This window comes from Tamandua tetradactyla, chromosome 13 (genome assembly GCF_023851605.1).
Source record: "Tamandua tetradactyla isolate mTamTet1 chromosome 13, mTamTet1.pri, whole genome shotgun sequence".
NCBI classification, from domain to species: domain Eukaryota; kingdom Metazoa; phylum Chordata; class Mammalia; order Pilosa; family Myrmecophagidae; genus Tamandua; species Tamandua tetradactyla.
The window spans coordinates 8,808,361-8,832,850 of NC_135339.1; the positions used below are offsets into that span (position 1 = coordinate 8,808,361).

Here is a 24,490-nt window from a genome sequence, read left to right on the forward strand (position 1 = left end):
ACACTTGCTCACTCATTATGCAAAAGAACTGGAGCATCAGTAATTGGAGGGTAAGCACCAGTGTATATTAAACTCTCATAAAACAGGCCCTTGTTAAACTTTAAGTACAAGAAAGAGAAATTGATCATGTACTTTATAGCTTATAGTGGGAAGAAATCAGGTTTAGTGCTGCTGATGATAATCCAGATTGTTGAGGAAAATTGTTTGTTTTTTATTCACTTGGGTTGGAGATACTAAGGAGCCTGCCTGGAACCAATGGAGATTAAAATACTAATTCACAGATGTTGAAAAATTCCTAGCCACTAGTCTCTGCCACGAGACTTTTTGCCTTTGTTTTTTGTTTGTTTTGTTTTTTTGCGAACTAGGTTTTTACAAATAATAAAGATAAAAAACTTCTAATAGCCCTTTAATAAAGCATATTGATTCCTAAATGGCTCATAATTCCTCTACCCAGGAAACCTCTGTTGAAATTTATTTGTATGAGCGTGCACAGGTAGTTCAGTGGTTAGAATGCCGCCTCTCATGCGGGAGGTCCGGATTCGATTAAAAAAAAAAATACGTTTGTATGATTCAAATATTCAAATAATAATGAGAGTTAGAAAATGCAAAATGAAGCATCTCCACCCCATTCCATGGGAAATGCAGCAGTCTTGAATCTAAAACTGATATCTAAAACTGTCCTAGCTATCCATGTAGATCAATATTTTCCCTTTCCAGAGGCAGAAACTTAATGCAGATTAATTTAAGCATCAGTACTATTAAGTATCAAGTATTCATGTTATTAAAAACTACTGAGAGGGCCACGGTGGCTCAGCAGGCAAGGACGCTTGCCTGCCATGCCAGAGGACCTGGATTCGATTCCCGGTGACTGCCCATGTAAAAAAAAAAAAAAAAAACTACTGAGAAAGGCAGGAAAGGTTTTATGAACCCTAGGAGAGAGCACTCAGGCCTTCTTAGTTTACGTCACAAAAAGGCAGCCCGCCCTGAGATTCCGCAGCCACACGTGTTCTGCCTCCATAGAGGTCGGGCTGACAGAGCAAGTCCTAACAGTCGGAGCTGGTGTTTATTGAGCCCTGTGTATATGCCAGGCATTTTACTAAGAGCTTTTCTTTCCTCATCCCTTTCATTCCTCATAACAACCTTAATGAGATACACTGGTGACCCAGTTCTTCAAATTGGTGGTTCTAAGCCTGAAGAATTCAGGACCTTTGTTTGACTCCATTATGTAGGAAGATGGGGTTCAGACTGGTCATTGACTCCAGCCCACCTTCCTAATCATTGTTGTCTGGAATTTAAATGATACGTTGTATCTTGGGGTGTGCATTGATTGCGTACCAGTTCACGCCATTAATTTGTTAAAAGGCCTTAGAAGACATTCCTTCCTCCTAGAAAAAAGGCATAACTCAGACAAGTATACAAAACTTGTTCACAGATGATATCTGTAGAGGTCCATTTATTTTAATTACTACAACAGTGAAATAGCATTTTAAAGAGTTTTTCCATTGAAAGACATACAGAGACTTTGGTGTTCAATAGATTGTGTTCAGTAAAACAACTCATTTTTCTATCAAAGTGTTATTACACGTATCTTTAAGAGTTTCAGTGGAATAGTTTTAAAATAGTTTAAAATAGCGTTCTTCATAAAAAACTATAAGAAAATTCTTGGTTTGCTGTGAGTTGCTTCTCTCCCTCTTGCATTTCTTGGAGAAAGCCTAACATCTGATTTTTCTGAATTGCCTCTTCGCTAGAGGAAAATGTGGCATGTGACACAAATGGGAATTGTAAAAGTTATCAGTAGTTTGGCTGCCACTTATTATCATCACAAGTGTGTCAACAGAGGCCATTTAAAAAGCATTTGTATGTAAACTCAAAGCTGAGCGACTTTCTTAAGTTTGTCATTGAGTTGCACTGTTCCTTCCCTTACCCCCTCGTTGCTCCCCTCCCCCTTTCTTAAGGCAATACTGTACAAATTATTTTTCTTCAAAAATCTGAATGAAAAACTTCATGCCGTGCAGGATTTTTCTTTAGCAAGGTACCTATTTACCACGTTGTTGAAATGTAAATGTTCCCTTATGCTTTTGAAATAAATTTCATTTTGTAATTTTAAAAAAAGGTATCTGTACATATTGGACCTTCATAATATCTGCACTAATACTTTTTAATCCCTTTACCACTAGACAAACAGCAAAGGAGTAAATAAGGGCAATAGAACCTGTATTTGGAGTTTATGGATAAGGTTGTGTTGTGCAGTCTAAATGGTATTCCAAATAAAACGATTTTTCCCTTGTGTTTTTTTCCTACAGGTAAGAGCTTTAAATTCTATGCTTAATTAAGAAACATTCCGTAGTTCGTAGGGATTTCGGATAGTTAACCTGTTTGCTACCTGTTTAATTGCTCAGTCTGTGCCAGGTACCGTGTTTGTGCTTGGAGAGCTATGCATAAGAGAGAGCTGAAGGAAAAGAGAAAAAAAGACAAAAGCTGAGTGTTTTATTTCTTGAAATATTTTTTCAGCACTTTCCCCAAAATAAAGCAGAGCCCAAAATCCATTCTATTCTTACTGTATCATTCTCAATTTGCTCTTAGCTCAGTATTCTGGTTTTATGTTTTCCTTTCCTGGAATCAGTCCTTAAATGACACACTTCAAAACCCTACACAAAGTGTCACTGCTCTAAGAGTTCAAAGAGATAAGGGTGGAAAGGGGAAAGGTGGTTGCAGGTCAGGAATGTGGGAGAGGGGCCATGGGACCAGACAGTATGTGAGCAGCAAGAAGTAAGGGTTGTCAGCTGGAGGGTTACCAACCACGGAGGGCGCAGAAAGCTGTGAAGCAGCAACAAGGGCTTGCACTGAGTAGGTGATGGCAAAGGAATGTAAAGCCTAGATAAAACGTTTTAAAGAAAAGGTGGGATCTCGCAGCCAGTTGGACATGCGGAATGAAAGAGAGCAGGGTCAAAGAATGCGTGTTTCTAGCTTGAGTCGCGGATGGGAAGGATGGTTGTTTCAAGGACAGAACAGGACCGTTAGGAAGGGCGGCTGGATTTTGGAGATAACAGGGTTTAAGAGGCTGTGTGGGAACTTCGGAGATGTGCACATTTTTATTGATTTTGCCCTGACATGGTCCAGGTGCTCTGTCTGTGGTGTGGATGCCACATCAGCTGAATAATGTTCCCTTATATGTATATACCACATTTTATTTATGCATTCATCAGTTGATGGATACTTGGGTTGCTTCCATCTTTTGGCGATTGTGAATAATGCTGCTACGAACATCAGTGTGCAAATGTCTGTTCTCATTCCTGCTTTCAGTCCTTCTGGGTATATACCCAGTTGTGGGATTGCCGATTCTATACTTCACTTCCTGAGGAAACGCCACTGTCTTCCACAGCCCCTGTACCTTTTACATTCCCAGTAGCAGTACAGATGGGTTCCAGTTTCTCCTACATTGTACTTTTAGCGGCCGTTCTGGTAGGTGTAAAATTATATCTCATTGCAGTTTTGATTAGCATTTCTCTAATAGCTGTTGAAGCTGAACATCTTTTCCTGTGCTTTTTAGCCATTTATATTTCCTCTTTGAAAGAATGTCTCAAGTTTTTTACCCATTTTTAAATTGAGTTGTTTGCCTTTTTATTGTGAGTTGTAGGATTTCTTTATTCTGGCTAGTAAACCCGTAATCAGATATGTGGTTTCCAATTTTTTTCTCCCATTAAGTAGGCTGCCTTTTTGTATAATCTTCCGTCCATCCATTGGCCAAATACTGAAGCACAAAACGGAGCTGTGTATTTTGTAGATAAGTGTGGATGCGGAAGCAGGTAAAATGATTTGGAAGTTTATACACTTAGTCCCTGAAAGTGGTCACCCCTGAGCAGGCAGGGGTTACTAGTAGTCAAGGGAAACTTCAGCTTTCTCTGTAGTTACATTTTATGTGTGCACAGGCATAAGTACTACATAATTTAAAATTTTGGATGAAAATAAGTAAAATATTTTCACATAAGCATGTGCTTCCCAGAAAGCTAAAGTCTGCCTCTTCAAAACGGTGAGAATGAAGATTTTGATAATGGGGAAGAAATCTAAAGTAGTATGTTCCCCTGCCCTCTTACACCATGGAGTGATCCTCTGTTAGCTGTCCTCAACCCCAGTACTGAATACTCCCTTCCCGGTGCTGAGTGTTTGGATTTTTATCCCGGACTTGGGGAATTTCATGTGCTCATTATTTGCTGATGGGCACTGGTTCTTTCCCTCCTCCCCTCATTTTGAATTAATCTATACTATTCTGTTGTGAGTTCGGAAATTATATTACTATTAAGTGAGAGAAAACAGGTTCTAAAAATAAATTGCAAGAGCTTTGTGGCACATGAATGTTAAGGGTTGTTCCATGGCATTCTCTGGGGGTTCTGTGCGTCTGTAGAATTCTTGCCCATTGAAGAAATCATTTCAGAGAAGTGTGAGAGTGCAGGTTGGAAGTTGAATTTGTGATGAATTGATCACAAATTAATTAAGAGGTCCAGATTCAAGTAATTTTAAAAACCGTTTAAATTTTCACGATTGTACTTGTTTAATCTCGCATAAAGAGCAGTGTGGAGGTATCAAGGTGATGATGGAGTCATACGGGAAGGGTAGAGCTTCATGGACGAATATGATTGCTGAATCGTTGATGTCTCCAGTATCTTAGAGCAGCTAGAAGTAAAAACCTAAAATTGTGGAATTATAACCCATGTCAAAGTCAGAAATATGTTCTACAACTAACTGTGGCCCTGTACTTTGAAATGTATTGCTTTTTTGTGTATATGTTATTTTTCACAAAAAAAGGAAAAAGAAAGTCAATTGTGATGATTAAAAAAATATGTATTCCTTCTAGCCTCCAGTGTTCAGGAGCAGCTAGAAGGAAAAGTCTGAGATGACGGAACGGTAGCCCATGACAGACTCTGGGATCTGTCCTGTGGCTGCTTGTTGAAGAGTGCTTTGAACACTATCGCTTTTGTCTTTCTTTGCTTTGTTTGTATTGTACAATTTAAAAAGTTTAAAAAAAAAAAAGTGTGGGTAACCAAGTGGCGAGGGACTTTGTGTGTGTGTGTGTGTGTGTGTTTCTGAGCCAGCTAGCAAAAGGAAGAACAATTCAAGCTAGTCAGTTGTGGTTTTCACAGGCTTTTTTTGAAAGGGAATGAGCTGTCTTGTTTCCTCTATCACTATAGCAACTTTTGCTTTTGATTTTTTTTTTCTCCTAAGAGAGAAAAGTTTACTGTGTAGCAGTTGCTAGACTTTTGAGGAGTCTAAGGAATATTTTTGGTAATTTAGTTAAAAAGCAGAGCAGTGTTTTGTGTTAAGTATAATTGGCCGCCACCTGGCTGCCCATCACCTTAAAACAGTGGTGTAGTAAGGTAACTTCTCTTGAGGTAGGATTTCCAGGTTCCCACTGCTGTAAGTACTTAATTCTCTAGCCAGCCTTCCCTCCAATTTTAGCAAGGTTGGAAAATAATCTCATGGTGGCATTGCTTTCAGGAAGCACGATTTCCTCGGTGCCCAGGTCCGTGTGTGGTCCTTGATTTCAGACCCTGTTTGTCATGACGTCCGTCCTGTGGCCCACCTGAGAAGCCAGCCCATTTGCTTGCCGGGACTCCCTGTTTTCACTGAATGTCACTGCCCCAGCTCTTTGTGTGATAATCTCTCAGCCCTGCCAGCACTGTCCTCGAAAGACCTAGCCGTTGTCTTCCCAGCACCGGTGACACCAGTGGCTACAGTGACTAACAGCGCTCTGAGACCAGCAGGGCGCAAAAAATCGCTTCCGGAATAAAATTTTCGTTCCTTCTAGTATGTGCCCCTTTAACCCCATTCTACCCTTGTTGGTCCTGCTCCCCTTTAGCCTTCTCTGCCTTACTTTCCATCCCATAGAAAGGAGGGAGAAGCTTCTTTTTGAAAAAGTAAGACTATTGAGACTGCAAATTGGATCCCTCTTGCTTTGTTTTTGCTTTAAAACATTTTAAGGTTTTCTGGTCTTTCTTTTCTATATGTGTAGATCAGCTATAATTTGGCTTATTTTGTTTTTTTTAAGTATAGAACACTTCACAAATTTGTGTGCCATCCTTGCACAGGGGCCATGTTAATCTTTTCTGTATCATTCCAATTTTAGTATATGTGCTGCCGAAGAGAGCATTAATTTGGCTCTGTTGAATGGCCAAATTGAGTCCTCAGATTGAGTATCTTTGAAATAAAGTAGCCATCCAAGAAATGCCAGCTTTTTCCCTTCCTTCAGAATTGTGATGTATATGTACCACATTGTTATATCCTTCTTCACATACTCCAGTCGTGTTAGATTTCTCCCCATACACTAAGTTTGCAGATTTCATGAGAGTACATTCTTCTTTGCAGTCATCTAATGTCCATCAACCAGAAGGTGGTCGGGCATTTTTCAGGGGATTATCTTGGGTTTCTGATCCCACAGTCGGGGAGCAGCTAACTTCCCCCCGGGGTGTGCTAACCCCATCTTACTGAAATTTCTTTAGTCTCAGGTATTCTCTGGGGTGTTTCACTTAGGGGTGCACTTTGGGGGTTTTTGTTTTCCGGATCAACACTTTGACTTAGGGGTGCACTTAGTACAATGTGTCTTGCCCACACTGTACTGGTAATTGCTGCCATCTTCCAAGAAGCACATTTGTTATTTGTGTGTCACTGATGAATTAGAAGTTGAAGTGAAACCTGTATCTTCTTTAACCCTGGAAATAGTTCTGGGTCTTGAGGTGCATTCGTTTATGCCAGGGCTCCGCTCCTTAGAGCTTCTCTCTTGCCGCCATTCACAAAAAAAATTCTTCATTGGTCAGTGTCAGGCAGAAAATGCCTGTGTTGGGAGAGGTAATTTAATTAACTTAGTTCTCAGTGTTTCGCAGCTGAGCTCCCTAGATGGGTGTGGCTAGGTAGGAACATTTCACATAAGAATTCCTGGATCTCATCTGTTGGAAACATGTTTTCCATTTTACACACACAATTTCTGACGCTATATTTCCACAGCATTTGTAATAAAAAAGACTTTTTGTTTATACATTTTTGTCAAAGGAGGTCCAATTTTAATTAGCATCTGTGTCCAGGATATTAAGATTGCAGTCTGCATGCTTTTGCGCTCTGGCCTATGAATATGAGTTTAGTCACACCTAAATGCATTGCATTGTAGGAGCTGGGAAAGGAGAAGTAAGTTTTTCCCCATGCGAGAAAGCAAAGATAATTAAAGTAATTTAATAACTACTGGCATGGGCTGTAAAAGAAAACTGAAAACTGCTTTTTATATGTAGGAGAAATCTTAACTCTTCATTGGTGTGCGATTTTATCATCCCCTATTGCTTTATCTTGAGAAGAGACCGGGGGTTATTGAGCTGTTCAGACCCCTATGTGTTTCAGGGTTTTTTTGTTGTTGTTGTTCTGTTTTTGTAGGTTTGTTTATTTGCGACTACTCTGTAACACTTAGTAAAGTCATGATAACAGCTCAGATTTAGGCATGGACTGTGTACCAGTACCTGTGCCAGATGCGTGCCATGACCGTCTTGGGACACCAGCACTTCCGGGAGCTGTGCATGCCTGTTTTCACCCGTGTTCACACGCCTTTCCTGTGAGGGGGCGGGGCAGGCGGCCGTGCATCTGGGCTCACTTAGGAGGTGCTGGAGGCTGCTCCGGATCCCTGGCAAAGCTGTTGTCTTCACTAACCGTGGTGCTACTATGTTGCAATGTTTTGTTTTTGTTTTGTTTTTAATTTATTTTATTAAACATACCAACATAGAAGAACAAACATCCTTACCATATGATCATTCCATTCTACATAAATGATCAGTAATTCACAATATCATCACGTAGTTGCATATCCATCATCATGATCATTTCTTAGAACATTTGCATCAATTCAGAAAAAGAAATAAAAAGAAAACAGAAAAAAATTCATACATACCATACCCCTTACCCCTCCCTTTCATTGATCACCAGCATTTCAATCTACTAAATTTATTTTAATATTTGTTCCCCCTATTCTTTATTTTTAACCCATATGTTTTACTCATCTGTCCATAAGTAAATAAAAGAAGCATCAGACACAAGGTTTTCACAATTACACAGTCACATTGTGAAAGCTAAATCATTATACAATCATCTTCAAGAAACATGGCTACTGGAACACAGCTCTACATTTCGGGCAGTTCCCTTCAGCTTCTCTGTTACACCTTAACTATAAAGGTGATATCTATTTAATGCATAAGAATAACCTCCAGGATAACCTCTCAACTCTGGAATCTCTCAGCCATTGACACTTTATTTTGTCTCATTTCTCTCTTCTTTTTTGGTCGAGAAGGTTTTCTCAATCCCTTGGTGCTGAGTCCCAACTCACTCTAAGATTTCTGTCCCATGTTGCCAGGAAGGTCCACACCCCTGGGAGTCATGTCCCACGTAGAGAGAGGGAAGGAAGTGAGTTTGCTTGTCGTGTTGGCTGAGAGAGAGAGGCCACATCTGAGTAACAAAAGAGGTTCTCATGGGGGTGACTCTTAGGCCTAATTCTAAATAGACTTGACCTATCCTTTGTGGGGTTACGTTTCATATGAACAAACCCCAAGATTGAGGGCTCAGCCAATTACTTTGGTTGTCCCCACTGCTTGTGAGAATATCAAGAATTCTCCACTTGGGAAAGTTGAATTTTGCCCCTTTCTCACCATTCCCCCAAGGGGACTTTGCAAATACTTTTTTATTCATTATTCAAATCACTCTAGACAAACTTAGTAAATCTCATGCCCTACTCAAGGTTCTATGTACTTATGATGTTCAATTAAGCAGTCCACGTAAGTTATATTAGGAAATACATTGCAATGTTTTTATTAATTTTAAAAGCAAGTCTTGGTGTTTAAAATGGAATTGTTCCTTTTAAAGAAACAAATGTTTGGTCTTAATATTACTTAAAATTTTACTTTGACTACCCCCAACCCCACACCAAGTACTATTTTTTGGACCTTGTACTTTTTCTCTTTAATCCAACCCTTTTCAGGCCTTTCATGATGTGTAGGGCATACTTATGGTAAATTGCATATATTCTGAGGTTTTTTTGGGGGGGGGGGCTTTTGTTTTTTTTGCATGGGCAGGCACCGGGAATTGAACCCGGGTCTCCAGCATGGCGGGCAAGAACTCTGCCTGCTGAGCCACTGTTGCCTGCTTAGTTTGAGATTTTTAGTGATCATGGTTTTTCAGAGTCAGAAATTGTTCACATATCCATTCAGCATGGCTTTGACTTTGAGTGCCCCCCCCCCCCCGTGTGCCATTTTCTCTTTTAGGCCCCAGGGATTAAAGCCACGAATAACAGTGATGCCAGCGTGGCAGGTGGGGGAGCCCCCAGCAGTGTGCAGCCGAACATCTGTCTCACGCAGCCCTTCTTCCCTGGACTAGAGTTGCAGTGGACTGTAGAGGGGGAAAGGTGACGCCCCTTTGCAAGACTTAGATTGGGTGATTGACCAGGGACCCCAAGACACTACCTTTGTCCCTCTCCCAAACACCTAACCACTTCTGGGTTCAGAGGTGGCAAGATTCAAGAGTTCCCTGGCTCTCCTGGCTTGTCCTTCCTTGGCCACATTCCATGCTTGCAGAAAGGGTGAGGGAAATTGTTTGTCCCCAGGAAGGGGAAATGACTTTCTCAGCTTTCTCATCTCCTGGTTGAAAGAGGCTGGAGACGGCGACAGGAGGAAGACGGAGACCTCTTTGGAGGTCTACCCAGTACAAGCCAGGTCTCTGCTCAGACATCCTAATACTCAGGTTGGATCACCCGAACAGGCTGACTCTGCATTTTCCCACACTTGTATCTGAACTCCCTGCTGCCACGACACCCACACCAGAAGGAAAAAGGGAAATGCAAAACCCTTCGCTGGGTTAGTTGCCTTCCCACATTCATCCAAAGGTCATTTTTACCTGTGAGACCCCAGCGACTGTTGTTCCCGCTGGGTGGTACGTTCCTTCGGGGCGGGGACTTTCTCCTCTTTAAAGCCCTGGGAACCTCGTCTGATGCCTTTATCAACTCACATCAGGAGGCACAACCAGGTGTCAGCACCACGTTCTTCCTGCTAGTTGTCAGAACACTTAAAGCCAAACTCAGGATTGTCCGTAGCTCTTCCTGGATATCTAATCCAGCAGCTTTTTCCTTTTGACTTTTTGTGGTGTTCTGTCACATGAGCTACTTCGAGTATTCTTGGGAGTAGTCAGAGTGTTAGATGTGGACATTTTCAATTTGTAGTTGTATATACAAGAGCATTCTTGGGGGATGCGGGGGGGGCACAAAATGGTGGGGATAGAGCAGGGGACAGTTTATCAAAACGAAGGAGAATCTTGGTTGGTGATGCCAGCTGTCAGTCCTCTGGAGTTGGCTTGTTCTGTGGTAACGGGTTCATTGGAAAGATTGGGCTGACCCAGTGCTTCGGTTCTCAGTGGAGGGTAGCTGAGGTTGACCCATCTCTTAGGAATCTTCAACCTCCTGGCCTGTATGCTTTGTGCCTGCATGGTTGTTTGGACATAAATGATTGTTATTTATAGTAAGCTTAAGTGAAAATGGAGTTTTAACATTTTTTCCCAGAGGCAGAAATGTAACAAGAATGGGGAAACCGATTTCTTATTTATATCATTACAAGTACCCGAGTCGTTGGGAAGTTATTTCATTGTCTTCATGCCTTCTGCATAAGTCATGCCTTTTTTTGAAAAGCTTACTGAAAGGATTTTCTAAATACATTTACTTACCCTTCTTTTTCCCCCATGATTTATCTTGTTTTTCTTTTTAAAATACTCCAGGTATCCGTTACAGCACAGATGTGAGTGTGGATGAAGTGAAAGCCTTGGCTTCCCTGATGACATATAAGTGTGCAGTGGTTGGTAAGTGATCTCTTTGTTGTTATCCAAAAATAACTCTGGGGATATATGTTTAACAAGTTTATTTTTAAGGTGCTGTAGACATACACCTTACCAGAACTGGCTTTTTAAGTTGCACATTTTACGGCTTTCATTTCCTTTCGTTTAGTCATAATTAAGATTTTATCTTTTTCAAGTGGGAAATTTTTATAGGCTCTAATTGCATTTTTCTTTTAAGCACAGATCTTCGTTTAAATCTATCGCCATACTTTTTATAAATATAACTAGATCAACTCTGGGATCTGTCCTGTAACTACTTGTTGAAGAGTGCTTTGAAAACTATTGCTTTTTTATTTCTTTGCTTTGTGTATATGTTATACCATACAATAAAAAAGTTAAAAAAAAAAAAAAACCTAAATCACAGAGGAAGGAAAGTGAATATCTTTCAGAAGTAATAAAGATCACTGATTGTTTCCTGTCAAGCCTTATAATTTCTGTTCACTAGAATTGTTTTTAAAGTTCAGTATTTTAGAAGATATCAAGGTGGGTTTATTTCTTGAGTGTTGTGAAATTAAAGTTTAAAGCATGCCCCAGTTTTGTAGAATTGCTCAGTGCTTTCCTTTCCTTTTTCTAACTCTTACGTGAAATAACAGCTGAGGTCTTCTCTTTCAGATGTGCCATTTGGGGGTGCTAAAGCTGGTGTTAAGATCAATCCCAAGAACTATACCGTAAGTAAGAAGTTAATGTTTGTGTTCACAGTGCAGTTTACAAAGGACTTGAAATTACTGTCCTCTGGTAATTTCCAAATCAGTGAGATTTATTATGGTCCCTGTTGCTTTGTAAAAGGAATAGAAAAACAAGTAAATAGTTATCTCATCAAGTGTTTTGCCCTATAAAAAGTCATTTGCTTAAGATCAATAAATATCCTTTTTTGTTTTCTTGGTTAAAAGGTAAAATTTCTTCATTTTGTTAGGCATTTATATCCATATTGATAAATTAATAAATGAACCATTTAAGTGAAAATATACCATAGGAGTGAGTCATGGGGCCTGTGTTAATATAAAGAGAACAGGAATTAGGATTTGAGCCCTACTATCTGATGTTTGTATAACAATTTCTGATCCCTTGTTTTCTCATCTTTAAAATAGAAATAATGCCTACTTTATGAGTTGTTAAGAATTACGTGAAATAGAGAAAGAGAGATAAAAACGTACAGCTACTTGTTTCCTCCTCAAGTGTTTCTTTCCATCGAAACATTTTTCTCTTTACAGGATAATGAATTGGAAAAAATCACAAGGCGGTTCACCATGGAGTTGGCAAAGAAGGGCTTTATCGGTATGTCTTGCCATGGGGGTTTGCACATCGAATGGGAGCATCTGAAGAATAATTATCATGGTTTAAACTCCTCCTGCTTTTATCCTCACTTGCATAGATAGAGTTACTGTTTTACTTTGAGAAGCAAGATGGATTGTGTGATGGATGCGGTGAGCAAACCTGCAGCTGTTTAAGACGCATCTCTAAGAGAACGATGGTTCGGGTTTTCAGGCCTGCGTTTTGGGCACCAGGGAGCACACGTGGTTAGCACTGCAGGACTGTGTGATCTGTCTTGACGCAGCCACAGAGGCCAAGGCCAGGCTTTTGGGAACTAAGTAATAGCTGAATAAAAACATCTGTTTCTTACAATATCAGTTCTGTGCTTAAAGCTTTGAGATCTGGTGCCTTTTGGAGTTGGAGTTTTTAGCACGCCCAGCTAAAACTGTGAGTGGCAGGAAGTGACAGTGACTGCAGTGCTGGTGGACCTGTCACCCTCACTATCTGTGCAGGTTCCTGAGCTTTGGGAGGTTTTGCCAAACAGACTACAGCTGTGAGGATACGAATTACTTGTTTGCTGGTTTTTGCATCTTACTACCCGTCTGGGTTTGTGGTCTTGTATGTGATGTGTGAATATTCATCATTCGCTTTTTTTTTTTTTTTTTTTTTTTTACCGTTTAAGCATTTATTGAATCAAACTGTTCTTACAACTCTGCTCCTGCTACCGTATTCACAGTGTAGTAAAAAGAGGGTGGGAGAAGTCCTTCGCCTTGACTTTGCCTGCCCTCTCCTGCAAACCCTCAGTAGAAGCCAAGGAGAATGAGAAGTCAGAGGTGAAGGACGTGCTTGCTTCCCGGACCTCAGCCGCCAGGCATGGAGCAGGAGCCCTGCCCTGGTTAACTCGGCCTGGAGGACGAGGAGGTGGGCTTTGAATATGTAGCTTTTAAAAACCAAAGGTGGAGACCTCAGCTCATTCTTGGAAGGAAACAAGAGCCATAATAACATAAACGCTTGAGTCCTTGAGGATCTTTTAAGGTCCAGCTGTGTACTGATTTCTTGGGGTCCACACAAATGGTTTCCTCCAACGCAAACCCTAGGGCTGCCTTTCTCATGTCCCAAGGTCTAAAGGGACCAAGATCAAGGTGGCACTTGGAGTCTTATAACTGCTATAACAGGGCAGCTGGGGAACAGTGCTTGTGCTATCTAAAGGTCATGGGTCCATCTTCTGGCCTGTGTTATTACTTGGGGAACCAGGTAGGTAAATTGAACCCAGCATTGCCCTCCCGTTTCCTTGGCAACACTGGTTCAGACAGCTCAGCCATTCCTGAGCATTCTGTTGAATGTTGCTGACCAACACGGCTCATCGCCGGGCCTTAAGGAGCCCACGTAGCAGCTGAGGTCCAGGGCCGCCTTCTCACCCTCTGGTGCGGCAGGGCTCTGGGGCTAGGCTGTCAGTTTGCTCCCGGCGCTCTGCCTGGCTCTCTGACGGCGTGGGTATGAGAGTTGAGCTGTTCGTTGCACAGCTGGTCTCAGAAACTCTAGGAGCCCCTCAGTAAAGAGGCCGCAGCCCGTGGGTCCTGCTGCTGGGGACGCCCCCCACCCCAGACACAACAGCAGAACCAGCCCTGCCATCACAGACAAGTCATTTACTTTTTTTTTTTTTTTCAGTTTTTTTTTTTAATTAAAAAAAGAATTAACAAAACAATTAGAAATCATTCCAATCTACATGTACAATCAGTAATTCTTAATAACATCACATAGTTGCATATTCATCATTTCTTAGTACATTTGCATCGATTTAGAAAAAGAAATAAAAAGACAACAGAATAAGAATTAAAACAATAATAGAAAGAAAAAAAAACAAAAAAAACAAAAACAAAAAACCTATACCTCACATGCAGCTTCATTCAGTGTTTTAACATAATTGCATTACAATTGGGTAGTATTGTGCTGTCCATTTCTGAGTTTTTATATCCAGTCCCGTTGTACAGTCTGTATCCCTTCATCTCCAATGATCCCTTCTCTTTTTTTTTTTTTTTTAATTAACGGAAAAAAAGAAATTAACCCAACATTTAGAGATCATACCATTCTACACATGCAATCATTAATTCTTAACATCATCACATAGATGCATGATCATCATTTCTTAGTACATTTGCATTGGTTTAGAAGAACTAGCAACATACCCGAAAAAGATATAGAATGTTAATATAGAGAAAAAAATAAAAGTAATAATAGTAAAATCAAAACAAAACAAAACAAAACAAAACAAAAACCTATAGCTCAGATGCAGCTTCATTCAGTGTTTTAACATGATTACTTTACAATTAGGTATTATTGTGCTGTCCATTTTTGAGTTTTTGTATCTAGTCCTGTTGCACAGTCTGTATCCCTTCAGCTTCAATTACCCATTGTCTTACCCTGTTTCTAACTCCTGCTGAACTCTGTTACCAATGACATATTTCAAGTTTATTCTCGAATGTCCGTTCACATCAGTGGGACCATACAGTATTTGTCCTTTAGTTTTTGGCTGGATTCACTCAGCATAATATTCTCTAGGTCCATCCATGTTATTACATGGTTCATAAGTTTATCTTGTCTTAAAGCTGCATAATATTCCATCATATGTATATACCACAGTTTGTTTAGCCACTCTTCTGTTGATGGAGATTTTGGCTGTTTCCATCTCTTTGCAATTGTAAATAATGCTGCTATAAACATTGGTGTGCAAATGTCCGTTTGTGTCTTTGCCCTTAAGTCCTTTGAGTAGATACCTAGCAATGGTATTGCTGGGTCGTATGGCAATTCTATATTCAGCTTTTTGAGGAACCGCCAAACTGCCTTCCACAGTGGTTGCACCCTTTGACATTCCCACCAACAGTGGATAAGTGTGCCTCTTTCTCCGCATCCTCTCCAGCACTTGTCATTTTCTGTTTTGTTGATAATGGCCATTCTGGTGGGTGTGAGATGATATCTCATTGTGGTTTTGATTTGCATTTCTCTAATGGCCAGGGACATTGAGCATCTCTTCATGTGCCTCTTGGCCATCCGTATTTCCTCTTCTGGTAGGTGTCTGTTCAAGTCTTTTTCCCATTTTGTAATCGGGTTGGCTGTCTTTTTGTTGTTGAGATGAACAATCTCTTTATAAATTCTGGATACTAGACCTTTATCTGATATATCATTTCCAAATATTGTCTCCCATTGTGAAGGCTGTCTTTCTACTTTCTTGATGAAGTTCTTTGATGCACAAAAGTGTTTAATTTTGAGGAGTTCCCATTTATTTATTTCCTTCTTCAGTGCTCTTGCTTTAGGTTTAAGGTCCATAAAACCGCCTCCAGTTGTAAGATCCATAAGATATCTCCCAACATTTTCCTCTAACTGTTTTATGGTCTTAGACCTAATGTTTAGATCTTTGATCCATTTTGAGTTAACTTTTGTATAGGGTGTGAGAGATGGGTCTTCTTTCATTCTTTTGCATATGGATATCCAGTTCTCTAGGCACCATTTATTGAAGAGACTGCTCTGTCCCAGGTGAGTTGGCTTGACTGCCTTATCAAAGATCAAATGTCCATAGATGAGAGGGTCTATATCTGAGCACTCTATTCGATTCCATTGGTCGATATATCTATCTTTATGCCAATACCATGCTGTTTTGACCACTGTGGCTTCATAATATGCCTTAAAGTCAGGCAGCGCGAGACCTCCAGCTTCGTTTTTTTTCCTCAAGATGTTTTTAGCAATTCGGGGCACCCTGCCCTTCCAGATAAATTTGCTTATTGGTTTTTCTATTTCTGAAAAATAAGTTGTTGGGATTTTGATTGGTATTGCATTGAATCTGTAAATCAATTTAGGTAGGATTGACATCTTAACTATATTTAGTCTTCCAATCCATGAACACGGTATGCCCTTCCATCTATTTAGGTCTTCTGTGATTTCTTTTAGCAGTTTTTTGTAGTTTTCTTTATATAGGTTTTTTGTCTCTTTAGTTAAATTTATTCCTAGGTATTTTATTCTTTTAGTTGCAATTGTAAATGGGATTCGTTTCTTGATTTCCCCCTCAGCTTGTTCATTACTAGTGTATAGAAATGCTACAGATTTTTGAATGTTGATCTTGTAACCTGCTACTTTGCTGTACTCATTTATTACAAGTCATTTACTTTTATCGTTTTCAAACACATTATGTCTTTCTAACTTTTCTTCGTCTGAAATGGTTCTGATTTGTTTGAATAAAGTAAACAACATTGTTTAATAGACCACTTGTCCTAGTAACATTTAGGAAAGTGTGTATGTAATAGAAAACTAATAGTGACGAATATAGGTGGTACTGAAACCTACCAGATTTGGCCCATCTCTCAATTTCAAAGACATCTGGGTTCTTGGTGTGCCGCATCCTCATGGCCACGTCAGTCTTGGCATGGGCCTGAGACTCGGGACCCAGCACTGGGCCGTGCACGCCGACGGCGGCTCACCTTACATAGAGGAGCTCCTGCACCTCTGAATTAGCGAACCGAGGGCGGGATCAGCCTACGGTCCATCTCTTACTCTAAATCTCAGACACAGCCTTGAGTGGTTTTAGACTTTATTGAATCGTGTCTGTTGGCCATATCTCCAGCTCACTTTCCTTAGTCTCAGCAGAATACCTTACATCCTAGTGGTAATAGAGCCATCTGTTGGGACACTGAAAGGAAGCAGAACTTAACTCCTGTTGATTTGACTTCCTTGCTTGAGTGCAGAAGCCTTGCTAGCCCAGGAGGGAGGCAGAGGGAGTCCTTTCTCTCCTGCCAGGGCACAGATATCCTGGGCAGACCTTCAGAGTTGATGTCATTCGTCTGGTATTTTCTGGCATCCTTTTCCACAGAGTTGCAGGTTGTGAGTTAGACCTGAGGCTAAGCCCAGACCCAGACACGTGTGTGAACTTGATCAGCTCGTCAGTTTCCCCAGACCAGCAGCAGGGCTGTGACGGGCGGCGCTGCCTGTGAGACCGTGTTGGTGGCGCTGCCTACCTGACAGCATGAACCCGCGCAGCCCTCGAACACTGGATGTCTTTTTAAATTCTTTTGATGTAGTTTTCAGTGTGCAGGTCTTGCATTCTTTTTTAAACTTATTTTTAAGTGTTTGTGTGTTTTTATGCTGTTGTAAATGGAATCTCTCTCGTCCCTTACTAGTGTATAGCAGTGAGATCGTTTCATACTCATGTTGTGTGCTGTAGCCTTGTAGATCTCATTCATTAGCTCCAATAGGGGTGTGTGTGTGTGTGTGTGTCTGTGTGTGTGTGTGTGTGTGTGTTCCTTAGCATTAAGGAATGAAGATCTCATTTATTAGCTGTAATAGGGGTGTGTGTGTGTGTGTGTGTGTGTGTGTGTGTGTGTGTGCGCGTATTCCTTAGCATTAAGGAATGATCATGTCATCTTCAAATGAAGATAATTTCCTCCTTTCCAGCCTGGGGAGACCTGTTATTTCTTTTTCTTGCTTAATTGCCATGGCAGCACAAGGTTGAATAGAAGTGAAAAGGGCAGACTTCCCTTGTCTTGCTAACCTTAGGCAGAAAGCCTGTAGTTTTTCACCCTTAAACATAATGTTAACCTGTGAGTTTTTCATAGATGTCCTTTATCAGATTAACGAAGTTCCCTTCTATTCTTAGATTTTGAGTGTTTTTATCATAAATAATGTTGGCTTTTGACAAAAACTGTTTTTTGCATCTGTTGTGATGAACATGTGATTTTTGTCCTTTATTCTTTTAATACAGTGTGTACTGTACTGATTGAGTTTTGTATCTTGACTAGACATTGCATTCCTGGGATAATCCCACTTGGTTTGTGGTGTATAATCCATTTTATATGTGGCTAGATAGGGTTTACTCATATTTTGTTGAGTGAGAAGTTTTGTCTATGTTTATTTGCAACCTTTTGGTTGCTGTTAATTCTGTTGTGTGAATTTAGATATCACCTTTGTAAATTGTGAAATTTCCTTACAAAAATATCCCTTGATGTTTCCTTCCTTCTAACCCTCTTTTTATCTCCATGCAAAATTACCCTTTCAGCGCTAACCCTAAACTCATGTTCTGTTAAAGGAGTTGCATATTTAGGCCATTTTTCATTTTTCTAATTTATGCTATTTGGGGATAGGGTGATGGCATTTTTTTTTCTTTTTTTTTTCTTTTTTTTATTAATTAAAAAAAGAATTAACAAAACAATTAGAAATCATTCCAATCTACATGTACAATCAGTAATTCTTAATAACATCACATAGTTGCATATTCATCATTTCTTAGTACATTTGCATCGATTTAGAAAAAGAAATAAAAAGACAACAGAATAAGAATTAAAACAATAATAGAAAGAAAAAAAAAAACAAAAACAAAAAACCTATACCTCACATGCAGCTTCATTCAGTGTTTTAACATAATTGCATTACAATTGAGTAGTATTGTGCTGTCCATTTCTGCGTTTTTATATCCAGTCCCGTTGTACAGTCTGTATCCCTTCAGCTCCAATTATCCCTTCTCTTTTTTTTTTTTTTTTTTTAATTAACGGATAAAAAGAAATTAACCCAACATTTACAGATCATACCATTCTGCATATGCAATCATTAATTCTTAACATCATCACATAGATGCATGATCATCATTTCTTAGTACATTTGCATTGGTTTAGAAGAACTAGCAACATTTTTTAAAAAGCAGTTTGTATTTACACACCATCTTCATCATTAACTGATTTTCATCATCAACCATCTTCATAATTAACCGTCTTCATCATGCACAACAGTTATCCAGTCCCATGTTTTATCCTCTTGGCTTTCGCTCTAGTGCCATACACAACCCTAAACTTCCCCTTTCAACAGCAGTCACAAGAGTCTGCGTTGTTAATTACACTCCTGATAATGTGCTGCCATCACCTCTATCCATTTCCAAGCATACCCAACCTTATTAAAAATTCTGCACAGATTAAGCATTAGCTCACCATTCTTGACCTTCATTCTATCTTCTAGTAACCTGTATTCGAGGTATTAGCTCTATGAGTTTGCTCTTTATGTTTAGTGAGATCAAAAATATTTGTCCTTTTGTGTCAAGCCTACTTTTCCTTACAGCTGAAAATTATTGCTGTACGTCTGTGCCACATTGTGTTTATCCTCTCATCAATCGGTAGACATTTAGGTTGTTTCTCTCTTTAGGCGGTTGTGAATGATGCCTCTGTGAACTTCATCGTGCAGGTGTTTGTTACATCCTGGCTTTCAGTTCTTCTGAGACCATACCTATTTCCGGGGTTGCCCAATCCTGTATCAGTTCTGTACTTCGCTTCCTGAGCAACTGCCAAATGTCTTCCATAGCAGCTCCTCCCAGCAGTGAATCAGCGTCTTTCTCCACACCCTCTCCAGCACTAGTGCTTTTCTGTTCTTTTGATTATGGCCCTTCTGATAGGCGTGCAGTGATATCTCATTGTGGTTTTCGTTTGCATATCCATAATAACTAGTGATGCTGGGCATCTTCTCATGGGCTCTTTAGCCATTTGTATTTCCCCTGGGGAAATGTTGCTTTAGTTCTTTTGCCCAGTTTTAAATTGGGTTGTCTTTTTTTTTTTTTTAATGTCTCTGTCTACATATATGTATTTATCTATAGGTACCCACACACACAAACAGATGTATGGGATGTGTATATCATAGGGAACTTTGTTCACAGTGTTTTTTCTTTTGTTTTGTTACTTGGGTGCATGGTCCAGGAATTGGCCCTGGGTCTCCCGTTGGCAGCAAGAATTCTACCCCTTAACTACCCATGTATCCTGTTTGTTTGTTTTTTTGCATGGGCAGGCACCGGGAATCAAACCCGGGTCTCAGGCATGGCAGGTGAGAACTCTGCCTGCTGAGCCACTGTGGCCTGCCCCCTGTTTGTCTTTTTAATGTTGAGTTGTGGTCTCCAAATATTCTCTCCCATTGAGAAGGCAGTCTTTTCACCTTTTTGACGAAGTCCTTTCATGCACAGAAGTCTTAAATTTTGAGAAGGTCCTGTTTATCTATTTTTTGTTTCATTTTTTAATTTCATGCTTGTGCTTTGGGTGTCATGTCTAAGAGTCCTCCACCTACCACAAGACCTTGACCTCCCAACATTTTCTTCTAGGAATTTTATGATCCTGGTTCTTATGTTTGGGTCTTTGATCCATTTTGAGTTAAGTTTTTGTTTAAGGTGTGAGAGAGGAGTCCTCTTTCATTCTTTTGGATTACATAGCCAGTTCTCCCAGCACCATGTTGAAGGGACTATTCTCTCCCCTGTGAAGCCATCTGGCCCTGGACCTTTCTTTGTTGGAAGGTGTTTGGAGACTGAGTCAGTCTTTTGTGAGTGGTTTGTTGGGGTCTTCTGTTTCTTCTAGTCAGTGTATGTTTCTAGGAAATTGTCCGTTTCGACTGAGTTATCTAATTTGTTGGCACACAATTGTTCACAGTATCCACTTATGAACTTCTGTTTCTGTGGGGATGATAGTAATGTCCCCTCTCTCATTTTTTATTTTATTTATCTGTATCTTACCCCCCCCCCCATTAGTGTAGCTAAGGATTTGTCAATTTTATTGATCATCTCAAAGAACCAACTTTTGGCTTTGTTGAGTCTCTTGAATTTTTTTTATTCTCAAGTTCATTTATTTCTACTCTAGCCTTTGTGTAAGTGGGAACACTGTATGCATGCTGAATAAAACCTGCTCTTTTTTCCCACGTGTGTTTTGCTACGTTTTCCAAGTCATTTACCTGTATATAAAGCGCCCATGTTAATGGCTGCATAGTATTTCTGTATAGAGATGTAGCGTGTTTGTTTATTGAATGGTCCGACGTTGAGGGCGAGCCGGCCTCTCTGTTGTGGTGGACTGGAATAGTCCTGCTGCCCCTGCCGTGGCTGCGTCGGGTGAGCCGCGGCCTGTCCGCGCTCTCACTATGGTCGTCAGCAGGTGGTGCTGTCACCGACGGGTCTCGCTCCTGCCAGCTCCCGTCTTGTGATCTCAAACCTGTTAGTTTGTTGTGACCCAAGCAAGAGAAAGCCAGGGCCTAAGAACTTGATGTACACAGAGTGGTGAGCTTTCTGCATTCGGTCAGCACAGCATCCTCCCCCTGGTTTAGGGCCACGTGGCTCCTCCCCCACCGCCTCTTGGGGCGTCCCTGTGCTTGTGGGCAGAGAGGGGCCTGAACCTCTGGTGTGGGGTCAGGACGCTTGAGGCAGGGATGCTGAGCTGATGTGCCTTCGGTTACACACGCAGAAGCCCCCATAGCGGCTTATTTCCGCTGTGTTTAGCTAACTTCCCAGCATGTGGCCGGGAAACGCCAGAGCGGCCACACTGTGACGTGCGTGTGCTTTGTAGGGAGACATTTCATGGGCCTCTCCATGACCTCGGTTAGTTAGGTGAAGAAAGTCCAGAGTCTTCAAGGCGCGGTGACTTTGTCGTTGTAGAGGATTACAAGGGATGTTGTGTCTGAGACAAGCTTTTCTTCAAGCCTGAACCCTGTCTTCTTGCCTAGGTCCTGGCATCGACGTGCCCGCCCCAGACATGAGCACAGGCGAGCGGGAGATGTCCTGGATCGCCGACACCTATGCCAGCACCATCGGGCACTACGTGAGTACCGCCTGGGGCGGCCTGCTGCCCATAGGAAAGAGCAGCTGGACTGGTCACCTGAGAGTGGACAGTTGCCGAGTTTTTCCCTTCCCTTGAATAGTTAGTTTTGTTGGTTATTATTCTTTTTCTGTTTCTCCATCTCTAAGTAGCACATTTAGCGGACATGGGTTGGACTTTGACTTACATGTTGCACTGACCAGGTGCAGGGTGGTGGGCTCCGAGAGGGAGCACCAGCTACCACCCAGGTCAGGACACTGCTGGGCTCGAGAAGTAAAATGGTGAAACACTCAGCTCTGCCTTCTCTCTGAGGGGCTTTCAGGTGAAAATGGAGAAAAGAGTCTGAAGCAGATAAGGCATGGAAATACCTTCATAGGAGGCAGAAAGCCGTGATATTTTTAAGGCTTCCTGGAGGAGGCGGTAATGGACTGTACGTTGTGTGGAGAGCCTCTGCTGCCGACCCTCCTTGGGGAGGAGCAGCTGGGACCTGTGTCCACGCCTCCATGCCAAGAGGCCAGGGCTGGGTGCAGGAGGTGTCCACAGTAGACAGAGCCGGGCTCGTCTGGGTGCTGGGGATCGAGGGAGGTGCGAGGCAGTTGGAGGAAACGAGACTGGACACTGAGTGATAGAAAGCAGGGGAAGGACACACAGCTTTCTGTCCCCACAGGGGATGGAACTTGAGCAAATGGAAATATGAAAGGAGTAGGAAGAGAAAAGAAGTTGGGAAAGGCCTTAACTTAAAATCTGCCTCAAGCACCCGCCGTATACAAGGCTAAGTCCACCTCTCACAGCGCTCAGAACAGTGGGATCAGTGCAATGGAAAGGGTAACCGGCCTGGACCAAGTCTCTGGGGCCAGGGGTAGGAAAGGCTTCCTGGAAGATGTGACCTTCTGGTCTGCTCCAAGGTTGGGGGGAGTGTTCCAGTTTGAAGCTATAATGAACCCCAGAAAAGCCATGTTTTAATCCTGATCCAGTCTTATGCAGGTGGCTGTTTCTTTTAATCCTGATTACTGATACTGTAGGGTGGAAACTGTTGATTAGGTTATCTCCACTATGTGACCCGCCTGATGTGGGTGTGACCTTTTGGTTAGATGGACATGCGGCTCTGCCCATTCCAGGTGAGTCTTGATTGCTTACCAGAGTCCTTTAAAGGGGGAAACATTTTGAAGAAACCTTGGAGCCAATTCAGGCGCTTGGAGAACAAGACTTTCCTTCTAAGTGATAGAAAGTCCAAAATTAGGGCCTGTGTTGTGTTGGTCTGCTAAAGCTGCCAGAATGTAATATACCAGAAATGGGATGGCTTTTAAAAGGGAATTTAATGAGTTACAAGGTTACAGTTCTAAGGCTATAAAAATGTCTGAACTAAGGCATCCACAAATAGGTACCTGGACTCAAGAAAGGTAGATGAGTCCATCTGCTGGTCCTCTGACATCGGACAGCTTCTGATGCCAGTGGCTTCCTCTCTAAGTGTCTGTGGGCCTTCCCTTAGCTCCTCCGGAACACAGCTCTGGGTTCTTCTTTGCTTAGCATCTTGTGGGAAGGCACATGGTGACATCTGCTGAGCTCTCAGGCAACTGTGTCTCCTGGGACTTCTGCCTCTGCATCTGAGGTCTCTCCACAATGTCTCCTTTTTTAAAGGAGTCCAGTGAACTAATCAAGACCCACCTTGAATGGGTGGAGTCTCATCTCCATCTAGTCAAAAGGCCACACACCGCAATTGGGTGTGTCACATCTTCATGGAAGCAATCCAGTTTCCCACCCTAAGCAAAAGGTCTTATCCCACAAGGTTGGATAAAGATTAAAACGTGGCTTTTCTAGGGTACATAATACTTTCTGACCGGCACAGGGCCTGAGGTGAGGAAGCCATGGGTTTCGCTGGTTGCCTCCTTCCAGCTGTGCATGACCCTGAGTCCTCCTGGGAGACTGATGGGTGGAGGATGTTGGGAGCAGCAGACAGCGGGCCCCAGGCCTGTCCTCCAACAGTGCTCCCTCGGTGCCAACATTTGCATTCTCACTGTTGAGGAGCATTTGGCACTAGATTTTACAGTTCTGTATTCGTAGGTGTTAATTATTCATGAAAGAAAACTGAGAAGATGACTAATTCTGTAAGTCATTTAACTAGACTTTTTTTTTTTTTTTACTGTTTTTAGTCTTTTTGTGGATAATTATTCTTACTTCCCACTGTAAAAAATGTTTAAACAATGTAGATAAAGGCGAGGTGACTTTTTTTGAAAAAAATTTTACTGACAAATCTTCACACACATGCAGTCTATCCATGTTGCACGATCACTGGCTCACAGTATCATCACATAGCTGTGCATTCATCATCATGATCATTTCTAGAACATTTGATTTGCATCGCTGCAGAAAAATACGAAGAGAAAAAACTCATACATCCCATACCCTTTTACCCTTCCCTGTTATTGACCACTAGTATTGCAATCTGCCTAATTTATTTTACCCCTTGTCCCCTATATTATTTAACTCATCTGTCCATACCCTGGATAAAAGGAGCATCAGACACAAGGTTTTCACAATCGCACAGTCACATTGTAAAAGGTATCTTTATACAGTTGTCTTCAAGAATCAAAGCTACTGGAACACAGCTCAACAGTTGCAGGTACATCCCTCCAGCCACTCCAATACACCATAAACTAAAAAGGGATATCTATATAATGCATAAGAAAAAACTCCAGGATAACCTCTCAACTGAAATCTCTCAGCCACTGACACTTTATTTTGTCTCCTTCCTC

At 41.4% G+C, this 24,490-nt stretch overlaps 1 protein-coding gene and 1 non-coding gene across 2 annotated transcripts in view; one reads left to right on the plus strand and one right to left on the minus strand.

Moving 5' to 3' along the window:
- Positions 1–24,490, plus strand: part of GLUD1 (glutamate dehydrogenase 1) — a 41,169-nt gene that overhangs the window by 4,819 nt on the left and 11,860 nt on the right. The window contains exons 2-5 of the mRNA XM_077124685.1: positions 10,783–10,863; positions 11,512–11,567; positions 12,111–12,174; positions 21,646–21,740. Of these exons, the coding sequence (XP_076980800.1) occupies positions 10,783–10,863; positions 11,512–11,567; positions 12,111–12,174; positions 21,646–21,740 (296 nt within the window). The remainder of the gene's footprint in view (positions 1–10,782; positions 10,864–11,511; positions 11,568–12,110; positions 12,175–21,645; positions 21,741–24,490) is intronic.
- LOC143654639 (U6 spliceosomal RNA) lies at positions 6,039–6,145 on the minus strand. Its single transcript, XR_013161845.1, has one exon. It is a non-coding gene; the product is annotated as a U6 spliceosomal RNA (small nuclear RNA).